The following is a 12,180-nucleotide window of genomic DNA, read 5'->3' as shown; positions in this document are numbered from 1 at the left end:
CTGAAGTTCTCTTTTTGGCTCCATATAAGACTAGGAACCAGAATGTTTTTCTTCTGTTGGGTTGGATCAAACTTAATAATTGTTTTAATCAATCCTTCTGAGTCGACTTTGTTGATTTGCTAATCTATTTTTAAGTTTCTATTTTATATATGCTAATATCACCTTATTATTCATAACTGATATATCATGACTACTAGTTATGATCCTATAACTGCTAGTTAGGTAATATCTTTTTCAGGGATCGTAAGCATAGTAGTTAGGGTGGAGAGCTCAGTTATCAAACTACCATGAAGTCTATTCTGTCTTAACAAAACTGCTTATGTAGTTTCTAGTCAAATACTTCCTCAGATCCATTTTCTCTTCTCTACTTTTTAAATTACCGTGAAACTTACATTATACCTTTTCTTCATATTCTCTGTTGTTCACCTTACATCTACCTCTCCCTTTCTCTCTCTCTCTCTCTCTCTCTCCCTCTCTCTCTCCCTCTACCATTTCCCCTCTCCTCTCTCTCCCTCCCTCCCCCACTCCCATATAGATACATTTTTTTCTATACTTGCCGCATTCTGGATAGTATTTTCATCCAGTTTTCAGTTCATTAGTTCTTTCTTCAGCTGTGTCCAATATATTGTTAAACATGACCATTTCATTTAAATTTTTTGTATTTTTTCCAGGTAATAGACTTTTTAACTGTTCCAAACCGCTATGACTTGTTTTTATGGGTTTCAAGGTTTTCTTTCGTCTGTAACATGGCAATGACATTTATTATCTATGCTTGATTATTCCATATCTGAAGTCTTTATAGGTCTGTTTCTGTTGTTGTTTTTTGCTGTTTCCTTATCTTGTGCTTTTTTATTTTCTCTTGCAAGCTTGTTATTCACTATATACTTTTAAATTGCATTTGAAAAGTTATTTATAGAAACAATATGTGATAAACACCAGAATATCTTCCCTCAGAAAGAATTTCTGTTGAACTTCTGCCAAGTGCCTGGGTGCACCACTAGTTAAGGACTATTCTAATCCAGTGTCTATGTTTGGGGGACTCTAGATGGTTCAAATGAAGTAAAAGGCTCCATATACATTTAGTTTTGCTTCTGATTCATTCTTACCATGAGGATGAAGCCCTTCACTTTTTCATCCTATGACCGATTAAGTTTTGGCCATGACTTTTCTTTTTTTTTTTAATCTTTTTTTCCCCTGTGCTCCAGAAACCACAGTTCTTACTCTAGATTCTTCCTTAAAATCAGTGAAGGTCCTCAGGGCAAAGTCGGGTATATTTGAGTGGCTCACATAGGTACCTCACTAGATCTTGGCGTAGCAATTCCTCATAATTTATTGTCTTTTTTTTCTGAAATGTTTTGCATATTTCATTTAACATTTTTAGTTTTAGTGTTCTTCTCTAAGTGGGTTCAACTGAGGCCAGGTGCAGTGTTTCCCGCCTGTAATCCCAGCACTTTGATAAACTGAAGTGGAAGGATTGCTTGAGTCCAGGAGCTCAAGACCAGTCTGAGCAACATAGTGAGACCCCCATCTCTACCAAAAAAAAAAAAAAAAAACCCAGGTGTGGTGGTGTGCACATGTTGTTAGTTTTAACTACTTGAGAGGCTGCCGTGGGAGGATTGCTTGAGCCCAGGAGTTGGAGGCTACAGTGAGCTATGGTTGCGCCACTGCATTCCAGCCTGGGTGACAGAGTGAGACCTTGTCTCTAAAAAAAAAAAAAAAAAAAAAAAGATTCATCTGAATTACCTAGGCCTTCATTAGAAATAGAAGTTCTTGCTGATTTTTTAAAAAATTCTTTTCAGTTGTCTGAGACAGGAAAATAGAAGTTCTTTTTGAGGTACTAATTTTGTTTTTTCTAAATCAGCATTAAAACGGGAAGATTGCTCGTGAGTGTAGCTAGATTTCTTTGTGATCAAGTAATCCTATTTAACAATAACCAGGTGTGTAGGCACTGTCTCATGCATGTATCTGATTTAAAAGGAAGTATGATTTTGCAAATTACAGAAATTAAAAATACTCAGCTGAAATAGGACTACTACTTACACCTCATTGCCAATTGAGTATAGCACTTTTAAGCTAAAGCTGATAGCGTCTTTATAAATTACCATCTGTCTTTTTATTTACTTTTTATACAATGCAATCATTAAGGATAGAAAATGTCTTCATTATAGAACATTTCTTTTTTTCATTCATTTGATTACATAAATAAAATTGCTCATTTATAATTGAAAACAATAAAAAAAAACTGATGTTTTCACAATTTTACTGAGTCTTCAAAGGACTATCACAGATAAGAAATTACTTAAGCTCTGATGTAAACAGTAACAGATTTATACATATTTAACTTCAAGATTTTTGTTCAAACTTATAAATAAAAGCAACATATTTGTGAAGCAGTCTGCAATAAATTGTAGCATTGTAATATGAGAACTGGTTTTAAATTTTGCAAATTAATATTTAACATTTGAATTGCTTAAATTGATATAAAACTGCTTTTTAAAAATTGTATTACCTTTCTGCTAGAATTCATTCTTTTTTTTTTTTTTTTTTTTTTTTTTTTTTTTTTTTTTTTTTTTGAGACGGAGTCTCGCTCTGTCGCCCAGGGTGGAGTGCAGTGGCCGGATCTCAGCTCACTGCAAGCTCCGCCTCCCGGGTTTACGCCATTCTCCTGCCTCAGCCTCCCGAGTAGCTGGGACTACAGGCGCCCGCCACCTCGCCCAGCTAGTTTTTTTTTTTTTTTTTGTATTTTTTAGTAGAGACGGGGTTTCACCGTGTTAGCCAGGATGGTCTCGATCTTCTGACCTCGTGATCCGCCCGTCTCGGCCTCCCAAAGTGCTGGGATTACAGGCTTGAGCCACCGCGCCCGGCCTAGAATTCATTCTTGTACTTAATTAAATCTTTTTGGCAGTTTGCAGTTTCAAGAATTCCATGCATGTTCACAGACATCATTTTCTGTACTGTAAAGCATTTGTTTCTTGATTTGCTGAGTTGAAGTATTCAATTTAAGTCATTAGCTAAACAGAAGTCCTCAGTTTATGCTAATATTGTTTTGTCATAATGTCAATCAGCAAGTATTGCAGAGTGACACAATGGCAGCGAATTTCATTGTCATTAATCTGAGAAAGCGTTGGGCTTTCCTTGGCAAAGAGCAGAGGTGGGCTGTGTGAAGGTTATAGAGGAGATACAATTTTTACTAGTCCCACTTTTCTTTGAGATGTTCTTAAGTGCTATTGATAATTCTACAATATAGGTAGAAATGTAAGCTAGTTTACATTAATAGATAAAGTTGATAAAGAGTTTGAATAACTTATTCAAGGTGTCACAGCTTGTTAGAGCAAAGCCTTGACTAGAGGCCAAGTCTCCACCGCACCACACTTTCTCATGTTTCAAATGCCAGTGTTTAAAACAGGAAGAGGCACAGTGTGTGCTTTATGTTTGCATCTTTCCAACAGAGTAGTTTGTCACGTATTACAGTGGGATATCATGGAAATCCCTAATCTGGGAGTCAGAAGGCCAAGATGCTAGTTTGTTCTACATTATAGATTAGTCAAGTTTTAGAAGATTGCCAATTTTATAAACTAGAAGTTACCTCTACTGGCAGATGATATAAAACCGTATTGACAGAATGTCTGGCAGTAGAGTAACATATTAGAAAGGAATTCTAAGGTAGATATATATCATATATGCAAAATCTTGTCTACCTTTTATTTCTTTGTTAATTCTTAGGGTATTCATGTTCTCTTCTGTCAGCTTTAACAAATATTTCAGTATTCCAAGAAAACTGCTTTCCTTTGATGATTTATTTACTATTTTCTTAGTAATCTATTTCTAAAGCTTATATGTCCACTATACTGGAAGGAATAGCATTGTTGATATATTGTTGAAGTGGCAGTGAGTATAATCCATAGCACACTGTCTTGGCCCTATTATTATGAGTGTGATAGTTAAGATTATGGTATGAAAGGATCTAAGAACTTGACTTGAAAGTGTCTTTTCATATAAAAACTTGCTATTATGGCTGTGTAGTAGTGTGCATGTTTAGCTAATGACATGAAACCAAGAATAACTTTGGCAGAATCTTTTTTATCATAGTAAAAAAGCGATAGTTATTCCTCGAAATCACTGCAAGACCTCTTCCCTCTCTCTGTTTAATAACATTAATATCAAGGTAAATTTAATATTAAGCAATATATTAATATTCTATTGTGATTTTAACTGTATGTACGACATATTTATGTAAGGAAAGAGGGAAAGTCCCAACTGGTTGATTTTTTTTTTTTTTTTTTTTTTTTTTTTTTTTTTTTTAGTGTTGTTTTTGATTGATAGAAAGCTGGATTGTGTTTTTATATAAGGCTTCACTCTGTGGGCTAACATTCTTCTTTCCTGCCCAGGGTCTTAGAGCCTGGGTGGTCTAAAGTGATCTTGATTTACTATACCCTTGAGATGGAGAATACTTTCAGAAATCAAAATTTACCAACCTCTTGCTTCTTTCCTGAGTACTGTCATTGCTGATATTCAGATACATGTTATATTGGAAGGAACATTTTGTGGATGCATATGTGCATATGGACATAATCAATTTAGTAGTTTAAATATATATTTTCACTGTTCTGTTTTATATTCTCTTGATAACAGTGAGAAGTAAGGATTAACTAACTTGCTCAGAGTGATCAAGCAAGACACTGACTTTACAAAGAATGGAGTTGATTTCCTGGAGACTAACAGTAGACCGTAGTCCTGCCAATCACACCAGGAGGTGTTGGTGCTACTGATGTGACCAGAGCTGCTACTAGTTTCCCATGCCATATAGCCACAACTGCAAGGCTTAAACTCAGCTCTCTTATCAAGGCAGGAGACTGGGTGGGATTGACAGCCACCTATGAAGCCTCACCTGCTAGAATCTGGCTGGCTGTCTTGGCCCCTGATCATGTCAGAAGAAGAGCACCGCTTTCTTAATCATGCAGCTTTTAAAAATCTCCTCAGCTCCACACTTGAGGGTCTCTCTCCTAGATTCTGATGTCTAGCCCTACAGGAATGCAGTATGCTGCCCCTGATGTGATAGGACAAAAGAGGACCTGCACACATGCTACTGGTCCTGACTATGTGTTTTCCTTCCATAAACACTGTTCTGGCAAGCTGGTTGTGTGTGCTGCTGGACCATTTGCTTGTGTTTGCACAATAAACCAGAAATTGAACTTTGGTTTTGAAATCATTTATCTGCTAGCTAGAGCTAGTAGATATGGAATGATATCCCAATGAAATATTGAATATGCATACACGAAATTTGTTTGCTGAGGGCAGGAGAAACAAATCCAGTAGTCACTGAGGGTTCAGAGTGCTGGGGATTTCTTTCTCACTAATCCCATATTAGGCATAATATCTGCTAGTTTGGTGTGTAATATATAGCTAATACACTGAAATACACATAATTCTGTAATATATAACATAATAACATAATGTACCATTTATGAGTGTGTTAGTTTAGATTATAGTGTAGAAGGATCCAAGAACCTGATTTGGAAGTGCCTTTTATATAAAAACTTACTATTCTAATCCATAAAAATCCATGTAAACTGTGAAGACAAAGTGTGAAAATAATATTTTAAAAACACCTTTGATTTAAATATAAACACTTTTTCAAAACATTAAACCGGCTGAAATTCTTATGTTCCTGTTATTTGTCATCTAGGCTTGTTGGATATGTGAAAAAATCACTAAGCAGTTGAGTAAAAGGCGTGTGAAAAGGTTTTAATAAATATTGTGATAATAGATTAGCTTATTAGTAATGTTAGATCTATTCGTTATAGATCAGGTTCTTAGATCCTTTTATACTGTAATCTTAACTATTACACATGAACAGCAAGTTATGTTATATATTATGTTATACTTATGTTATTTCAGTGTAATATATGCCTAATATGGAATTAATGAGAAAGAAATTAGATGGGCGAACATAGTTATAATCTGTTACTGTAGCATTTGTTAAAATGTCATATGCCTTTTACCCAACTATTAGTGATTTTTTTTCTACATATCCAACATGTCTAGACAACAAATAACAAGAACATAAGAATTTCAGCTGGTTTTAATGCTTTGAAAAAGTGTTTGTATTTCAATCAGAGGTGTTTTTAAAATTTTATTTTCACACTTCTTCATCTTCATAGTTTCTATTGAATTTTAGAGATTAGAAAAATACTTTCAAACACTAGGGTTAAAGCACACTTAGAAGGCTTGTATGCCTTGTTACATTTCTTATAAGAATTTAATGATATTTATTATGAAAGTAATCATATAAAATGATATACTTTTTTTTTTTTTTTGAGACGGAGTCTCGCTCTGTCGCCCAGGCTGGAGTGCAGTGGAGCAATCTCCTCTCACTGCAAGCTCCACCTCCGGGGTTCATGCCATTCTCCTGCCTCAGCCTCCTGAGTAGCTGGGACTACAGGTGCCCGCCGCCACGCCCGGCTAACGTTTTGTATTTTTAATAGAGACGGGGTTTCACCGTGTTAGCCAGGATGGTCTTGATCTCCTGACCTCATGATCCGCCCACCTTGGCCTCCCAAAGTGCTGGGATTACAGGCATGAGCCACCACACCCAGCCAATGATATACTTTTAAAACTGATTTGTACATCTCTAAGTCGGGTAATTAGTATTTGATATATAATTAAATAAAAATTTGAATCAGTATATTATAGCAAATGAATAATCTTGTTTACTAGAGCTTTTATTCATCGGGTTTCTCAGGTCTTTCTGGAAAATGTCATATAGAGAAATGTAAAGAATAATTCTATATATAAACAGTGGGGGTAGATAAATCTATCTTCTTTTATAGTCATATCTCTCCTATTTATAAAAATCTACAAAAACCAGGTATTTTCTCATTATTTTAATGGAATTATTGCCTGACAAACTTGATAGGTTGGATGAAATTAAAGTTTATTCTGAACTGTTAAGTTGTAGGTCCTTGGAAAATTTGCTTTATTAACTCTTTTGTCATGTGGAGAGAGAGAGGGGAGAGAATTAGTTAGCTAGGGTTCTTAAGAATACCTTTTATCATTACATACCCTGTATTTTTAGATAGCTATGTTTTGCCCCTCAAAACATATTCAAAATAAATACTAATAGAAATTCAATATTGTAATATATATTGGTAATTTTTTTGTATCTTAATGTCAGGTCTTCAAACATGAACTAGCTTACTTATTGACTGGAATTCTTGGAGCAGCAATAGATTATTGGATTTTCCTTGGTCTTAAGATGGGTAGAAATGTGATGCGACACATGTCTGATGACTTAGGAAGTTATATTTCTCTTTCGTGTGATGGTAAGTTTGTCTATCTTCTGTTTTTTTCAGACTCATTCTGGAAATTAGTTTTGATTTTCTTTTAAGCAGTCTGTAAGCTTTAACATATGCTCGTTTGAAGCTTTCCTTGAAATTGTTATGGATACATGCACAGATAGATACAAACAGACAATATAAAGAGAAAGACTGAAAGTACCCTTATTGTTCCTACACAGATAACTGCTGTTAACTTTTTAATGTCTTTCTGGTATTTCTAAGCATTTTTGTATAGTTGAATTCATACTGTATATGTAATTTTGCATTCTTATTTTCCTCTAAACATTACAGGAGACTTCCCCCCACATACATTTATTATTCAAATGTAATATTTTGCTTGGTGCAGTGGCTCACGCCTATAATCCCAGCCTACTTTGGGAAGCCAAGGTGGGAGGATCTCTTGAGCCCAGGAGTTTGAGACCAGCCTGTGGAACATAGCAAGACTCTGTCTTTTAAAAAAAATTTTAAAAATTGCTGGGCATGGTGGCATATGCCAGTAGTCACAGCTACTCTGGAGGCTGAAGTGGGAGGATCCCTGGAGCCTAGGAGTCCAGGGCTGCAGGGAGCCACGATTGTGCCACTACACTCTAGCCTGGATGACAGAGCAAGACCCTGTCTCTTTAAAAAAACATACAAAAACTTGCTACTATTTTTCCCCATTGAGTCTGGTGCTCTAACAAGAAATGAACATGGCAAACAGAAGTAATTTATATGGATAATTTTTTTCACTCTTCCTTTTCCCCATTACCTACTTTAATGTCTCCCCTAAAATAAAGGGGGAAAGGAGTGTTATTTAAGAAAATGATGGCAGAACTCATTTCACAAGTTGAAAAGTTCTACCCAATTCTTTGGGCGTCTAGACTGAAGGAGGCTTCTGTAAAGACCTTATGTAGATTCCCAAACTCCATAGCCAGTTTAGGAAGAGTCTTTGTCTATCCTTCCCTTTTTTTTTCTTTATTTCTTTATTTCTGTAGTCCTTAATTCCTGAAATGAATGCATTTTAAACCAAGTAAGTTTTTTGTGATTCTTAGCAATAAAAGATGACTTTTATATACTTGATATTTTAAACTGCCAAATAAGTACTCTGCTACACATGTGTTTCAGTGTATCTTGATTTTATATAAAGAAAACATTCTTCAGTATGCTGTCAATCACTTTAATACTTTGAAGAGAGACTTCAGAATAGGAATCCAGGTTATATCTGGGTTCAGGATTTATTCGATGATGCCTCTGCAGAGAGAGTTCTCTTTTTATACTACCGAAGAAGATTTTTATCTGAAGCATTTTAGATAAATCTTTTTTTCTTTCTTTTTCATTGAGCTGAGGAGGTGATTACAGTTCCCTTTGTGGACTAGCTGTCCTTTGTTGCATGACTTTAACATTTGTTAGCTAACATTCAATCTTCCTGCAGAACCCTCTCTTACATTTCTTTCCCACCATTCCTACGAGGTAGTTTAGTGGTTTTTATCCTTTTCAAAAAAACAGAATTCGGGCATTATTTGCTAGAATGGGAGCTAAGCATTTGACTAATGGAATTTCCTGTTTTCATTCCTTAATGAAATTTGAGTTTGGAGACCTAGTAGAGAATTAGCAGTGGCTTTAGAGATTATCAGTATAGTTATATGTCTTGTTTCCAATACGTAGTAATTGCCCTTAAGGAATTATAATTTATCTTATAGTTTAGCCAAATGCATGAAATATAATAAGCCTTGTATTAAAAGGATTCTATTACCTGTTATACGTTTGCTTCAGTGCTTTCTTCACTAATATTCTGAGTTTCCCTTCACTTTAAAGCAGGGCATGTTATCCAATGTTATTTTCAGTTTTTACGTGATAAGTGTAAAACCCAGAACTTTGATTCTGTAAGTAACATGAACTTAAACTGAATCTTAGTGTTACTATTATGATCCTGTCAACAGATTATTTTGCTCCCAAAGACCTATTAATACATTTGATCACTAACATTCAAAACTTTAGATGAGATTTAAATTGTCACTATTGAAAAGTATTTTTAAGCCTTTCTCAAAATGTACACGTGTGTGCGTGCACATGCGCACACACGCAGTTGGTTGCTTAGGCTTCAAATTCAGTTATAGGTAAGCAATTTAAAAGTTTTCAACATTATTTCTTTTCTTTTTTTTTTTTTTTTGAGACGGAGTCTCGCTCTGTCACCCAGGCTGGAGTGCAGTAGCCGGATCCCAGCTCACTGCAAGCTCCGCCTCCCGGGTTCAGGCCATTCTCCTGCCTCAGCCTCCCGAGTAGCTGGGACCACAGGCGCCCGCCATCTCACCCGGCTAGTTTTTTGTATTTTTTTTAGTAGAGACGGGGTTTCACTGTGTTAGCCAGGATGGTCTCGATCTCCTGACCTCATGATCCACCCGTCTCGGCCTCCCAAAGTGCTGGGATTACAGGCTTGAGCTCTTTTTTCTGTTTTTTGAGACATAGTCTTACTCTGTCCCCCAAGCTGGAGTACAGTGGCATGATCTTGGCTCACTGCAATCTCTGCCTCCCCGGTTCAAGTGATTCTTGTGCCTCAGCCTCCCAAGTAGCTGGGATTACAGGAGTGTACCACCATGCCTGGCTAACTTGTTGTATTTTTAGTAGAGATGGGGGTTTCACCATGTTTGCCAGGCTGGTCTCAAACTCCAGACCTCAGGTGATCTGCCCACCTCGGCTTCCCAGGTGCTGGGATTACAGGTATGAACCACTGCGCCCAGCCAAAAGTTTTAAACATATATTTCTAAAAATCATTCAAATTAGTATTTTTCTATTTTCTGTCTAGTTTTTTTCTTTTCTGTTAGTGCAGGTTGATGTTTAACCTTTGTCAAGAGACAGAAATCAAGTGAACATTTTATCATAAACCAGTAGCCTCCACCCTGAGGGACAGAGTGAGACTCTTCTCAACAACAACAAAAAATAATGTTTAAAACTTTTAAATTGCCTAGCTATGACCAAATTTGAAGCCTAAGCAACCAACTGTGCGTGTGTGTACACACGTGTGTGTGTGTGCACGTGTGTACACTTGGAGAAAGGTAAAGAAAAAAGCTTAAAAATACTTTTCATTTGTGACAATTTAAATCTCATCTAAAGTTTTGAATGTTAGTGATCAAATATATTAGTAGATGTTTGGGAGCAAAATAATCCGTTGACAAAATTAGTAACTCTAAGGTTGAGTTTAAGCTCATGTTAGTCACACACACAATCAAAATTCTGGGGTGTTGTAATAATGTCCGTTTTGTTCATGTTTTGATGAAGAATTTTAAAATTCATTGTCTGCCACCTCTTTTTTTTCCTCATTTCTTTTCTATGCTGATATTCCTTTCCTTTTTTAAAAAAATCATTTATTTTGCATTATTCTTCTACTCAGTTACTATCTTTTGCTTTTTCACAAGTCATTAGTAAAGATGTTATAATTTCACTGTTATGTAACTTCCAGTTGAAAATATCGATCCATCTTTCTCGATTATGGTAAACTGGATGTTCTGATTTTTCCTAGTTTAGAAGTACAAAATTCATACTGTGACACTACTCAGATTCGCATCTATCAAATTCATTTCAGTTTAGTGTAATTTTTAGTTTATAATTGTTTTGTCAAGAATTAAGGCAACAGATATTTTAGAAGATAAATAAAATTTTTTCCATCAGATCTCGTTTTCATCAGTTCCATATAGATGCCACTCTTTGTTGTTTCTGAACACTTTGGGCAGAAATTTTCTTATCTGTATTTTAAGGTCAAGTTATCTGAAATTTCTTTTTTATGCCTACTTGAAATTCCTTATGTAGTGGCTTAAACTACAGATTAACAAACTGTTCATTGTTAAGTACCAGACAATAAATATTACTGGCCTTTTAGGCCTTACAGCCTCTTCAGGCCACTCAACTTTGCAGTTTTTAGTAAGAAAGCAACCATACACAATACATAGACAGCATGACTGTGTTCCAGTAAAACTTTATTCGTAAAAACAGGCAGCACACCACAGTTTGCCCATCCTGACTTAAACATATTTCTCCTCCAGTTGTTTCAGTGGGAAAGAAGATATCATCAAAATTTACTATATATTTTTTTCATATCTTTGTAGAACTTTAATAAAACTTCCTTTTCTCAGATTACATCATTATTTCCTGATAAATACTTTTTCCAAACCTTTATTCACTTTTGCTTTATCTCTTAATTTCTTTCCATGCTTTAGACCTCAAAATATAAATGTTTATGTGTTATTACTAATTCTCAGCCAAAATGTTTCTGTTCTCTTCGTTTATTCAGCAAAATTTTACTGGCATTCTACCAGGCATTGAGCTAAACGCTTTTCTATACAATGGAAGAGGGAAACAAAACATGGTCCTTGTGGGTTTTTTTTAACTTTAAGAGAGAGAAACTGTAAAGTTAATATAAATATGTCATTTAAAATAAGTGCTCTGAACAGGAAAAACTAGGTGTTGAGATTGGTGAACTTACTTTTATACTGTATGACCATGGAATGCAGAACGTGAAGAATAAGTAGAAGTTTGACAGGACAGAGTGTTTTTAGTCAGAAGGTAATATTTACCAAAGCTCTGAGTAGAAAAGAAGGCCTGTTTGAGACCTTCTGGTGCCTGGCTGATGGGAAGAGAGGCCAGAATAAGGCCAAAGAAGGGTTAAGGGAGTTTGTGTAGGGACTTGTAAGTCTTGTTAAGGAGTTAGAAGCTATGGAAACAAGGGAGTAGCGTGATCTCATTAACTTGATTTAAAAAGATGGTCCTGGCTTGGCTCTCTATTATGAGTTATTGGTATCTGCTAACTGTTCATTCATTCATCTGTCAAATACTAAATGTTTACTCTGTACAGATTAATGACCTATATACT

At 35.6% G+C, this 12,180-nt stretch overlaps 1 protein-coding gene across 5 annotated transcripts in view; it reads left to right on the top strand.

The window, feature by feature from the left end:
• The window catches only part of SLF1 (SMC5-SMC6 complex localization factor 1), a 79,347-nt gene that overhangs the window by 53,271 nt on the left and 13,896 nt on the right, over positions 1–12,180 (top strand). For all 5 annotated transcript variants that reach the window (XM_030927229.1, XM_030927230.1, XM_030927228.1 and 2 more), the window contains one exon: positions 7,175–7,322. In XM_030927229.1, coding sequence (XP_030783089.1) covers positions 7,175–7,322 — 148 coding nt within the window. The remainder of the gene's footprint in view (positions 1–7,174; positions 7,323–12,180) is intronic.

The sequence above is a fragment of the Rhinopithecus roxellana genome, chromosome 3, assembly GCF_007565055.1.
Source record: "Rhinopithecus roxellana isolate Shanxi Qingling chromosome 3, ASM756505v1, whole genome shotgun sequence".
In the NCBI taxonomy this organism is placed as follows: domain Eukaryota; kingdom Metazoa; phylum Chordata; class Mammalia; order Primates; family Cercopithecidae; genus Rhinopithecus; species Rhinopithecus roxellana.
This window is presented reverse-complemented; position numbering and strand designations above follow the sequence as displayed.